Raw genomic sequence first — 12,692 nt, forward strand, 5'->3', positions numbered from 1 at the left:
CCCTAGCTAGCTTGGTTAATGGTGAGGGGTCATTTGAGTCGAAGTGAAAAACATCTGGACAGCTGCAGGTTGCAAACGTCAGGGATAAGGTTTCAACACGTCGTCTTCTTAGAGGAAGCTTCAACCACAGGCAATCTGAGATGGACGCCAACTGTGAGAAGTGCCCAAGGGTGAGACCATTTGTACAATTAGTCCAGAGGGGAAGTGGACACAAATGTGTTCTATCATTGACAAGCGTCTCTACACAGGCACATGTGCTTTGGAATTAAAGATTGCAATTGAAATTTGACAGACGTTCAAATGCAGACAATGCTTTTATTAAGTAACATATTTAAATGTACTGCAGACTTTTAAAACAAAATATATTTATTTCGTTTTTGTAGCACACGCGGGTGGCATTCTTTTGTTTCGGAGTGCAGAGGCAAGATACACATCGAAGATCCACACCAGGTAGGCGACAAATGTAACGGGCAATAAAGTGGCATTAGAGTTTAGCAAGAACATGTGAAGGGCTATCACGTGTTAATGGTAATTGAAGGATTATTCAGACTAATGGGGAAAGAGGGTATGGGAGAATGTAAAATCAAGCATATATTTGAAAAAAGAGAAAGTAATAGCAAAAGGGAGAACAGTGGAGCACAAAGAGCAGGACATCTGAGTAAGTTCACTGCTTTGGCCCCTCTTAACTAACACACTGGTGAAAGAGAGATACCACAGGACCTATGAGACCTGACAGTGTGACTGAGATGACAGAATCCATCTTCTATCTGACGCCTCAGAGCGAACATCTGAGGATCTTCTGGTCAACCGTGATGAACCACAGCAGACCGAGGTCCTGTGACACGTGTCTGAACTTGAAAAAGTTGTACTGCACCTGGGACCAGGACGTCCCAACTGGGTTGCTTCCAGTTATCCCATCCCTAAAAGGAAGATCAGAGAACATTTATTTTGGATTCAAGCAGACACGGTTTTTAACTTTACACAGAGACCAATGCACTCTATGGCTGTGCAGTTCACATACTCGATAACTATACTGATCTTGGCAGATTGCCAAAGGTTACAGTGCGAGAGGTGTGGCAGACGGAGTAGGTCGATAGGAAAATGCTTGTTGGATATTCACTGATGTTTCTAATAATGGCAACTAATGCACAACATGTAACACCATATTTGTTTCATACACAAGTAACAAAGTATATTTTCCCATAAAGAGCACGAGTTGAACCGCCTCTTTTCACTTGGCCCTTAGTTCCTGTGACAGCGGAAGGGGGAGTGTTACTAATTGCTAAAGTCTGAACATCACTGCAAGCCAATTGCGATTTCCTGTTTGTGTTCGAAGCACCTTTCTTTGTCAGTCCATATATTTTATGCTCCCCTGGCTGTCTTTTCGCTTCAAGTACCACTTGCTGCCTGACCATGTACCCCAAGCTCCATGTGCTGTCTATTAATGGGCGCCAAGTAGTCTTTATGTGTCTGGTGCCTTCTATATGCCCCGAATACCCCATATTGTCTGCCCATGATATGATATGGCATTTATAACGCGGCTATACACAAGTGTTTCAAGGCGCAACGAGGCAAGGGAGAGGGAATCGAGGGAAGACCGACAACGATCCTAATAGGCCAGGTGTCATTCAGATGGCGCAATCGCATGGGTTGGGGAAGTGGGAAAGTGCGGGGGGACAATGCAGTACATAATAGAAAAAATAACAGTAAGTAAATGTACGGCCAGCAGGTGGTAAGTGTGGGGGTAAGTGCAGATAAAAGGTGTCAAGTGCTGGTAGTGGGACTGCAGGGATACAGAAACAGTCCCCAAGTTCAGGGGTTGCTGGGAAGGCAGTGCAGGTGTGCAACTGGCAGGGGAGGGGACCTGCGCCTGAGATCAGAGTGTGGCTAGGTTACTAGTGCAGTTTCAGTTTCGGTCAGAAAGTCAGCAGGGAGAGGAGGAGAAAAAGCAGAAGCAAAGAGAAAGATTTTGAGGTGCTTCCGGAACCTGAGATGATTCTCCTCAAGTTTCAGGGAGGCAGGGAAGCTGTTCCAGAGGGAGGCCCCAGCCGAAGAAAGAGATCGACCACCAACTCGTTTCTTGGAGAAGCGACTGACCCTGAGGGAGTTGGAGGCGGATGAGTGAAGAGCTCAAGAAGGAAAATATTTAGGAAGAGAGAGTTGGAGGTATTGAGGCCCCAGACCCCAGAAGGCCTTGTGAACGATACAGAGGGTTTTGAAATTAATCCTCGCAGTCACTGGGAGCCAGTGCAGAGATTTCAGTCCTGGAGAGATACGATCCCTGGGCTTGAGGCCAAGGATAAGTCTTGCAGTCCTGTTGTGGATGAGTTGCAGAGGGCAGAGAGTAAAGGCAGGCAGATTTAGAAAGAGGCTGTTTCAGTAGTCCAGCCTAGGCAGAACCTGGGGGAAGGAGAGTAAAGGAAGAATACCTCTGAGGAGGTGCAGCTGGTAGTGTGACTTCTTAGAGACATCAGAGATGTGAGGAGAGAAGGAGAGTGTGGAGTCGAAGATGACCCCAAGATTTTTAGCCTTACAGGTGGGAGCAGGAAGAGGGCTGAGAGAGGCCGGCCAGTGAGCTACAGGAAAGGAGGGAGCGGGTGTGCCGATGAGGAGAATCTCAGTCTTACTGACATTAAGGCAGAGGTCATTGGCGGCACACCACTCCTGGATAGCCGACAGACAATCAGAGATGAAGGAAGGAGAGGAGGAGGCTAAGGGTAGCCTGTGAATGAGCTGGGTGTCATCCGCATAGCACTGAAAGTTGGGGCACAGAGCGGCAATGCAGTGAGCAAGGAGTGCCAGGCATTGGTTGAACAGCCAGGGAGGGAGCTTAGACCCCTGGGGGACACCACAGGTAGAGAAAAGGATAACAGAGAGGAAGGACCCAAGTTGGACCTGGGAGGGTCGGTCAGAGAGGATAGAAGTCAGCCACGCCAGAGCCTGACCAGTGATACCCAGGTTATCACGGAGACGGTTGAGCAGGATGGCATGGTTGACATTGTCAAAGGCAGAAGAGAGATCAAGCAAGATGAGGACACAGGGGGTGTTAGAGTCAAGGTTGGAGAGCAGGTCTTCACGGATGTTCAGGAGAGCAGTTTCCGTGCTTCTGGCAGCTCTGAAGCCAGACTGATGGTCATGAAGACAACCAACATATTCAGAGTGGAGATTAAGCTGAGAGATGGCCAGTTTCTCCAGGAGCTTGCCCAGGAAGGGAGTGCTGCAAATTGGGAGAACAGGGGAAAAGAACAGAAGGGGGGAGGAGAGGTGGCTGCAGAAGGGCCAGAGGGAGAGCAGGGAGAAGGGGAAGGGAGGTGATAGGAGAGTGAGGACAGGATGTCCTGAATTTTATAGATGAAGTGTGAAGCCAGTGCTGCGCAGAGGGCCAGGGAAGGGACAGGAGAGGTAGAGGCTGCTGCAGGATTGGCCAGTTCCTTGCATAGTTTAAAGAGTTCAGCCGAGTTGTTAGATGCCGCAGAGGCACAGGCTTGGATATGAGCTCTTTTCTTGGTAAGGACAGAGAGCCGGTATTGCCTTTGCAGCAGGCGGCAGGCCAGTTTGTCAGAGGATGTACATGAAGCATGCCATTTCTTCTCGCCCACCCTACACTTGTGTTTAAGGGTGATGGGGTCTGAGCCGTACCAGGAGTTGCACTTGGCCTTGGGCTTCAGGCGGATTCTCATGTCAGGGGCAAGGATATCAAGAGTATCAGATATAGCAGAGTGGAGCGTGGAGAGGGCTGTGTCAGGGTGAGAGTCAGCCAAAGGGGGAGGTGCAGGGTGAGAAGGTGGCGACGAAAGCCTCAACTGACATGCGCTTATAGTCGGATGACCGAGAAGGTGGGTGGCAGTGATGGAAGTGGCTTGGCCTGAGGGGTAGGGAGGGTGAGGTGGGAGGAGAGGAGAAAGTGATCACTACAGTGGAGAGGAGTGGAGAGTGGGACAGAGAGGGGGAGGTCTGAGGAGATCAGAACATCCAGAGTGTGCCCTACAGAGTAAGTCGGGTCAGAGGGGAGAATAGTGAGTGAGAGTGAGTCGCAGAGGTCATGAAAGTGTCCAGAGGGAGGACAGGAGGCATCCAGGTGGATGTTGAAGTCTCCAAGAAGGAGGAGTTGAGTGGTTGAGGCCAGGAGTGAGGAGGAGAGGTCCGCCCACTCAGAGAGGAAGGAGGAGATCTGACCAGGTGGCTGATAGATAGTAGCCACAGTAAGGGAATGGCTAGGGGAGAGAGAGAGCCTGCTGACAAGGCATTCAAAAGAGGAGTAGGCCTGCGTAGGGGTGATAGAGGTAGGAATCCACTCAGGGAAGATCAGGGCTACACCCGCACCAGAGCGGTTGGGCCTGGGGGCGGAGAGGATCTTGTAGCCGTCAGGTAGGAGTGTGTCAAAGTTGGTGACAGAACTGGCCGTGAACCATGTCTCGGTGAGACCGAGGACATCGAGGTCAAGTTCTTCCTGGAGGTGACAGACATCAGAGGAGTGTTTTGACAGCAGAGCGAGAATTTAGTGTGGCAATATGGAGAAGGTTACCATACTTGAAGGACTTCCGGGGAGGGGTAGAGATCTGAGGTACGCCCTTCACGGGTGTAGAAGGAGCCTGAGAGGGGGCAGAGAGGGAAGGGGAAGGCAAAGTAGCCAAGGAGGATGCAGAAGGGGGAAGCGAGGTAGTCAAGGAGAGGGGATAGCAGGAGAAGAAAGGAAGTTGATGAGGCGCAGGAAGCATCTATCAAAGAGGTGCAGGTTGGCCTGAGGACCTTGGACGAAGACGGTCCCATTAGAGTAAACATTAATGATGACCTTAGAGGAGTGGAAGGAGGCCAGGAGGACATCCCAACGGTGCCACCATTAATAGGAGAAAAGGAGAGAGGACAGAGACCATATGAAGGGTCCATAGGTCTGGTGAAGGAACGACAAAGAGGATGTCAGTGAGAGTTTCCTTGGAGGAGGCACTGGTGTAGGTGTCAGTGATAGGGAGGCTGGTTTGGAGACCAGGATGACCTTTTTAAACTTCTTCCTACCATATTTAGTGAGGAGAGCAGGATAGTCTGTAGAGAAGCAGTTAGAAAAGATAGGAGAGATAGAGAGCACCATAGAGAAGGTGGGAGAGGAGGGAGGTAGAGGGGATAGGGGGAGACACTAGAGAAGGACACTAGAGTAGGCAGACAAGACAGCGAGAGGCAAGCATGTAGAGCAATAGGACCAATCCTCAACTATCAGGATTAAAGAGCTCACAAAAAGCACATTTCAAGACAGGAGAGAAGACACACCTAAGTTTGGGAATCCTGAATAGAGGGAGAAAGGCCAAGGCATCACTATGCAATTTAAATATAGGTACTGGTACAGTCAGATTTAAAACAGGAGGGGAAACCGCCTGTAGGAGGAAGGAGGCAGGGCAGTCAGAGGGAAGGTGACTGGCAGCTGGCGTCCCCTGCGGACACCTGCAGACACTTAAAGGGAGCCGCCTAAGAAGGAGACGCCCTTTCCCTAGGGGCCCTTAGCCGTGGGGCTGCCGGGCAGCGGCTGCCCAGGGTGGGTCAGAGATAAGGGAGGGGGACCAATCGGGCGGGTGGGTGGATTTGAGAGGCAGGCGGGAAGGAGGTACAAAAGTTTGAAGGGAGGCCGGGAAGCAGGAGACACGGGCAGGCAAAGTTTACAATTAAGACACGTTAAGCCGGAACAAGGAACAGTACCTCTTCCAGTGCCCAGGAGGCCAGTAAATATTTCAACTTTATCATGCTGCTCTCACCCGCTCAGCCAAGTTTGAAATGGCAAGCACGGTGTGCGGCAACACAATACCCCCAACACACTAGGGCCTGTGGACCAATCAGGAGTGGTGGGTGGTATTTGGGAGGCGGGCAGGAAGAAGGGACAAAAGGCAGAAGGCATAGCTCTCAACTCACCCGCTTTTGGCGGGTGTCACCCGCCTTGAAAGCTGATGAATCACCCGCCAAGCCCCTCCTACGCCCATTCACTTCTATGGGTCTCTCACCCGCCAAAAAGAAAATCGGGTGTTTTCACCCGCCTTGGTGACAAAAAAGGTTGGGAGCTATGAGAAGGGAGGCCGGGAAGCAGGAGACACGGTTGGGCAAAATTTACAATAAGACACGTTAAGCAGGAACAACAAGGAACAGTACCTCTTCCAGGGCCCAGGAGGCCTGTAAATATTTCAACTGTATCACGCTGCTCTCACCCGCTCAGCCAAGTTTGAAATGGAAAGCGCGGTGAGCAGCGACACACTACCCCCAACACACCAGGGCCCAGGGACTAATCAGGGGGGGTGGGTGGGGTGGCTGGGTTGTTCATATCCATATGCCCGAAGTTCCCATATTTGGTCTGCACATGTGCCCCAATCTCCCTGTTGGCCTCAAGGCTCCTAATGCCTAACCATGTGCCTCGAGCTCCTCATATTTTGTGTCCATGCAACCCCAATTCTTTGAACGTTCCCGTCTCTTAAGCTTGCCACACTGCCCATCAGTTTGCTGCGTGCCCCTGACATGGTCTGTTCATGTGAGGGGAACGTGTCCCAAGCTATCTAAGCCACATGAAAACAAAATCATCTAGTACTCCGTTTTTCATTTGTGCGTCTTGTGAGCTGGTGTGTGGCTGAGTGTCCTGTGTTACTGGGGCATTTGGACGCTTCCTAATATCGGATTTTTCTGAGAGTCAGAATTTATTGGATCTGTGAAGCTGAGCTTGACTGCTCGTGTCTGCAGCTGATCGACACTCGACATTTGGAGCTCTGACTTTGCCTGAAGGCACGTCCATAAGAACATCAGGCGTGCGCATCAGTGCACGCATCATGTGAGCTGGAGTGTGGCAGAGAGTCCTGTGTTACTGGGGCATTTGGACGCTTCCTAATATTGGATTTTTCGGAAAGCCGGAACTTATTGGATCTGTGAAGCGGAGATCGAACTGCTCGTGTCTGCAGCTGATGGACACTCTGAGCTCTGACTTTGCCTGAAGGCACGTCCACAAGAATATCAGATGTGCACATCAGCATGCGTGTTGTGTGAGCTGGAGTGCGGCTGAGTGTCTTGTGTCGCCTGAGCCTGACCAGCCAGCACACCAGGTAAGAACCTTCACGAAGAAATCTTAAATGGAAATATGAAACATCTTTCTTCCCACAAATCCACGCTGCATAGCGCTACTGTTTGCTCTTCATGTGCCACTAAAAAACAAGGCGTACCTTTAAAATCAAAGTGCGTTGTAAGCGAGAAGTAAATGACAAAGCAATCATGACTCTCAATCAGCTATCACAGTTTTTTTTAAAGTGAAGATTGCCAATAAAAACAAACATTCCTCTGGATCATCGACAGAAATGTTAGATAATATGCTCTCTCATGCAATAGACAACAACTCCCTTTTGAAGATGGTTGTCGGCTTACAGCGTGCATCTCTTGGAGGTGGAAAAGAGCTACCTAACCAAAATAATGATCATGACATCATTGATGTGGATCTGTCCAACTCACCTGATCTGGCTGCCTTCGCATCATCTTCAGGATCATCAGACCTTTTTGAAACAAGTTGTGAAAGCCAGGAAACTAATGCATCAACAAACGAGGATGTGTGGAGAAATGCCACGTCTGTTCCAAATGGTATAAACACTATTATATCGAAAGTGGATGCTCTTTCAATTTTATTAACCACTATAATAAAGGATCAGTCGGACGTCAAATCTACATTAACAAAGGTGATTGATGTAATAACAGCAATTGCAAAAAAGTATTGCCTGATCCGAATTTTTGAAAAAGAGAAAGCCACATGAAAACAAAATCATCTAGTACTCCGTTGGCACCAGCAGAGGGAACACTTAGGTCCCCAATAGTGGCACTTCGGCCAATAGAAAACTGGGACTATGAGAAAATACATATCCGCCGGTCTCAGAGCTAAAAAAATGCCATTAAAAAATATGATGTTGGAAAAAATAACAAAAATTGCCAAATTTCAAAGTAGCTGTAAGAATCACTTGCCACCTAAGTCTGATGAAAGGAACGGAAAAATAAAAACATCTGAAACAAAAGTTCCTTAAGGTGCAAAAACCAAAGAATAAAGTAACAGTAACAAACACTTTATCAGATGGTACGGTTCGCCAAGTCCAGCTCTACGGCCTATTTGACCATCACTCTACTGACATACTGGATACACAAGCACAGAAGACTGGAAACCTTGATGGGGAAATTGAAGCTGCGTATCATTATTTAAAACCGTCTAATCATTGCAACAAAGTTTTCCGATTGTAAACGGTCCCGGAGTATCAACTACCACTGCCCAATTTGAGATTACGCCACCAGCTGACATAAGGTTTAACACTACGATAACTGACAAACCTATTATTACAAGCAGTGCAATGAAAGACCTGGGGAAATGAATCATCTTGGAGGAAATTAATCCCACCAACCAAAGCCCTTTTTTGAATGGGTCTCGCCTATTATCTATATTCAAGCAGTTACCTTACTTTGATTTAACAACCTCCTCGGACATCATTAGAATTGAACTTCCAGGGTTTGGCAGTTCTGCAAATTGGGCTCTTGTGGAATTTTCCTCATCACTGATGTGGCCTTGTTAAAAACTCATGCAGCATTGTTTACCCAACTGGGCCTATCTCTTATTATATGCCGCAAGGCAAAAAAATTAAGACGTTCATGAGCTGTTCCACAAGCAATAAAAAACAGCTCCTACTTAAAAGATGCACAAGAATCAGAATGAGCAACTCTGTGTGCTCTCCAAGAGAACAGTGATTCGGCAATGACCAATGTCCAAGAAATCGAATATTGGAAATCAGAACGCATCACAAATGGAGCAAATTGAATTTTGACTAATAAAAATAGACAAAACTAGGTATGCTGGAACACACATGGATATCGCTCATTTCGCGTCCACCCTGTTGGAGTAGAGATTATTGAGTCAAGCGATGTATTCATTTTACAGGATACGTGGTGCACTAACACGTTCAACATAGATGGTTACCAGATCATATTTAATTACACAGTTTCTTCCAAAAGAGGATGCTTCTGCAGCAGTCTCGTGATTGGGGCAAAGACTAATCTAACCCTGACACAATTCCCAAAAGACATTCTTTCTCTCTAGGTTTTATCAGCAATTTTGCAGTCGACAGCGAACATAATATCTTGTATTTTGTTTGTGAACATATATGACCGACCCAGGAGGATTTTATACCAAATATACATATTGCATAATTGTTGATATTTTGTCACAGTTGTATGAGAAATTTCCTATGGGATCTATCGAGATAGCAGTATGGTAAAATATGATATGGCATTTGTAACGCGCCCACAAGTGTTTCAAGGCACAACTAAGCAAGGAAGGGGGAACAGATAGAGGACAGAGACATCGATCTTACTAGGCCAAGTGCCATTTAGATTGTGCAAATGCAGGAGAGGGGAGGGGAAAATGGCCAGGGGGAAGGGGACGGGGGCAGTGCTGTACATGGGATCAAAACAGTAACAAGAAGTGTGGCCAGCAGGTGGCAGGTGCAAGGGTAAGTGCAGACAGCAGGTGTCCAAAAGTGCAGGTAGGGGGACTGTAGGGTTACAGATACAGACCCAAGTGCAAGGGTTGCCGGGAAGCAGTGCGGGTGTGCAACTGGGCAGGCAGGGACCTAGGCCTGAAATCAGAGGATAGCCAGGTGACCAGTGCAGCATCAGACAGGAAATCAGCAGGGGAGAGGAAGAAAAGGAAGAGAGAAGGCACAAGCAAAGAGGAAGGTCTTGAGGTGGTTACGGAACCGGAGATGGTTCTCCTCAAGTTTCAGAGAGGCTGGGAGACTGTTCCAGAGGGAGGGCCCAGCAAAAGAAAGAGATCTACCACCAACTCGTTGCTTGGAGAAGCGACTGACCCTGATGGAGTTGGAGGTGGAGGAGCAAAGAGCTTGAGTAGGAAGGTATTTACAAAGAGGGAGTTGGAGGTATTGAAGACCCAGGCCCCAGAAGGCCTTGTGGACAATGCAGAGGGTCTTGAATATAACCCTTGCATGCACTGGGAGCCAATGCAGAGATTTCAGTCCTGGAGAGATACGATCAATGGGCTTGAGGCCAAGGACAAGTCCTATTCTGGATGAGTTGCAGAGAGTGGAGAGTAGAAGCAGGCAGATTTAGAAAGATGCTGTTGCATTAGTCCAGCCTAGAGAGAACCAGAGCTCTAGAGACAGTTAGCTTCTGGGGGAAGGAGAGGAAAGGAAGAATACCCATGAGGAGGTGCAGTTGGTAGTTTGACTTCTTAGAGACGTCGGAGATGTGAGGAGAAAAGGAGAGTGTGGGGTCGAAGATGACCCAGAGGTTCTTAGCCCCACAGGTGGGAGTAGGAAGAGGGCCAAGGGAGGCCAGCCAGAGAGTGACAGAAATGGAAGGTGCAGGTGTGCCGATGAGGAGAATCTCTGTCTTACTGACATTAAGGCAGAGATCGTTGGCGGCACACCACTCCTGGGTAGCAGACACAGTCTGAGATGAGAGAAGGAGAAGAGGTGGCAGAGGGGAGCCTGAACATGAACTGTGTGTCATCCGCATAGCACTGAAAGTTGGAGCAGAGAGCGGAAATACAGTGGGGGAGAGGTGCCAGGTATTGCTTGAACAACCAGGGAGAGAGGTTGAACCCCTTGGGAACACCACAGGTAAAGAGTCAGATAGAGGAAAGGAAGGACCCAAGTTGGAGCTGGGAGGGGCGATCAGAGAGGAACGAAGTCAGCCATGCCAGGGCCTGATCAGTGATACCCAGGTTATCACAGAGACGATTGACAGTGTCAAAGGCAGAAGAGAGATGGAGTAAGATGAGGACAGTGGGGAGATTAGAATCAAGGTTAGAGAGCAGGTCTTCACAGATGTTCAGTAGAGCAGTTTCCATGCTTCTGGTTGCTCTGAAGCTAGACTGATGGTCATGGAGACAACCTACAGATTCAGTGTGAACATTAAGATGGGCGATGGCCAGCTTTTCCAGGAGTTTGCCCAGGAAAGGAGTGATGGAGATCGGGCGATAGTTGGGCAGGAGGCGTCGGCTGAGGGTTTCTTGAGAAGAGGGTGCACAAGAGAATGCTTCACGGGGGAAGAGAAGGCTCCAGTGGCGAATGAGTGGTTGCAGAAGGTGATTTATTTTTTCATAACATATTTTTATTGTTTTCATAAATGATAACATCAAAACATCAATTCCACCAACTCATCCCCCACTCGCCACCCCCGGGAAGAGTAGGATCACATGCCATGCGTACTGTCTAGAAAAGCTTATGTACAAACATTTCTGAGATTTTGATGTTATGCAGGCACCATTGTTCCATATAGTCCGACTTTAAATACTCCAATACCGCCCCCCCACTCCTTCGTAAAGGAGTGCTTCTGAACCTGGAGGTGGTGTATAATATTTTCCATTGTCATTTGTGACCAAACTTTTTGTAGCCAAGTAAACACCAATGGCTGGTCCTGTTTTTTTTCCAGTTTTGGGTGATTGTGGCCCAGGCTGCAATAACTAAGCCCATGAAGCTTCTCCATTATGCTTTGTGGAGACTTTTGGCGTGTAGGTCCTTCATTGCGCACAACCAAACCCGTTCCCCCATTTGTGTTGCATCAGGGAATATTTTTGCCATTTCTGCTTGGACTTCCCTCAAGAAACCCTTCACACCCTGGCAATCCCACCATATATGCCTCCCAAGTGCCCTTTTCCGTGCACCCTCTCCAGCAGCTATCTGGCATTTCTGGAAACATTGAATTGATCCTTTCTGGAGTATAGTGCCACTGTGTGATCATTTTGACCCACATTTTCCTGTTTTGGGATATCAACCCACAGTTCCTCCCACTGCGATCTAGAAATGTCCTCCCCCAGCGTACCCTCCCATCTTTTCATGTATGTCCATTTTATTTCTTCTGCCGGTGTGTTTATGAAGTGGTATAGTGTTGACACCAGTTTTCTGTCGCCCGGATTGGATATTATATATCTTTCAAATGGTGTCAAATCTCTTGTGGCTGCCTGGAATATCTCTGGAGTGGTGAGCCAATGCGTTATCTGCTCATATTTGTATCTGTCTGCATCTGTCAGTTTCCACATTTTTTTGCAGTCCGCAAATGACCTTAGTTCATTGTCCTGGGTCATTTCTCCAATTTTCCGGCACCCTGCCTCCTCCCATTTTTCAAAAACCCCTAATTCGCATCCTGGCTGGAACTGCGTGTTACGGCAAATAGGTGTAAAGGGGGCCAATGGGGTGGTCAATATTCCCTTCCTGGTTTAAGCGACCCATGCCCCAATGGTGGTTTTCATGACCTCACTAAGTCGGAGGTTCGGGTGTCTATGCTGCTTGTGTTTCCACAATAGGTCCTGCAAGGAGGTCCTAGCCACTGCCCTATCTTGCATTGCCCAGGTTGTGCAACGGTCCTCTGCCAGCCATTCCCTCAGAATCCAGAGTTGTGCAACTTGGTAGTAATTCTTAAAGTGCGGAAGTGCTAGGCCCCCTGCCTTGATCGGTGCAGTAAGAATGGCCCTGGCGACCCTGGGTGGTTTTCTGTTCCACACAAATAACGAAATAGCTTTGGACAGTGCTTTGAAAAAGGAATTTGGAACGGTCACAGGGAGGACATGAAAGTAATAAAGCACCCTGGGGAGAATGTTCATTTTGACTGACTGTATTCTGCCCCACCATGAGACCCTAAGAGGGGATCATCTGTCTAAGTCCTTCTTCACACTATCCAGCAGTTTAGGA

The 12,692-nt window shown here is 48.3% G+C and overlaps 1 protein-coding gene across 1 annotated transcript in view; it reads right to left on the bottom strand.

The window, feature by feature from the left end:
* Positions 1 to 291: 291 nt before the first annotated feature.
* The window catches only part of LOC138521129 (fish-egg lectin-like), a 141,349-nt gene continuing 128,948 nt past the window's right edge, over positions 292 to 12,692 (bottom strand). The window contains exon 4 of the mRNA XM_069633698.1: positions 292 to 920. Within this exon, the coding sequence (XP_069489799.1) occupies positions 776 to 920 (145 nt within the window). The 3' untranslated portion in view covers positions 292 to 775. The remainder of the gene's footprint in view (positions 921 to 12,692) is intronic.

Source organism: Ambystoma mexicanum, chromosome 13, assembly GCF_040938575.1.
Source record: "Ambystoma mexicanum isolate Mex_15411 chromosome 13, UKY_AmexF1_1, whole genome shotgun sequence".
Lineage (NCBI taxonomy): Eukaryota > Metazoa > Chordata > Amphibia > Caudata > Ambystomatidae > Ambystoma > Ambystoma mexicanum.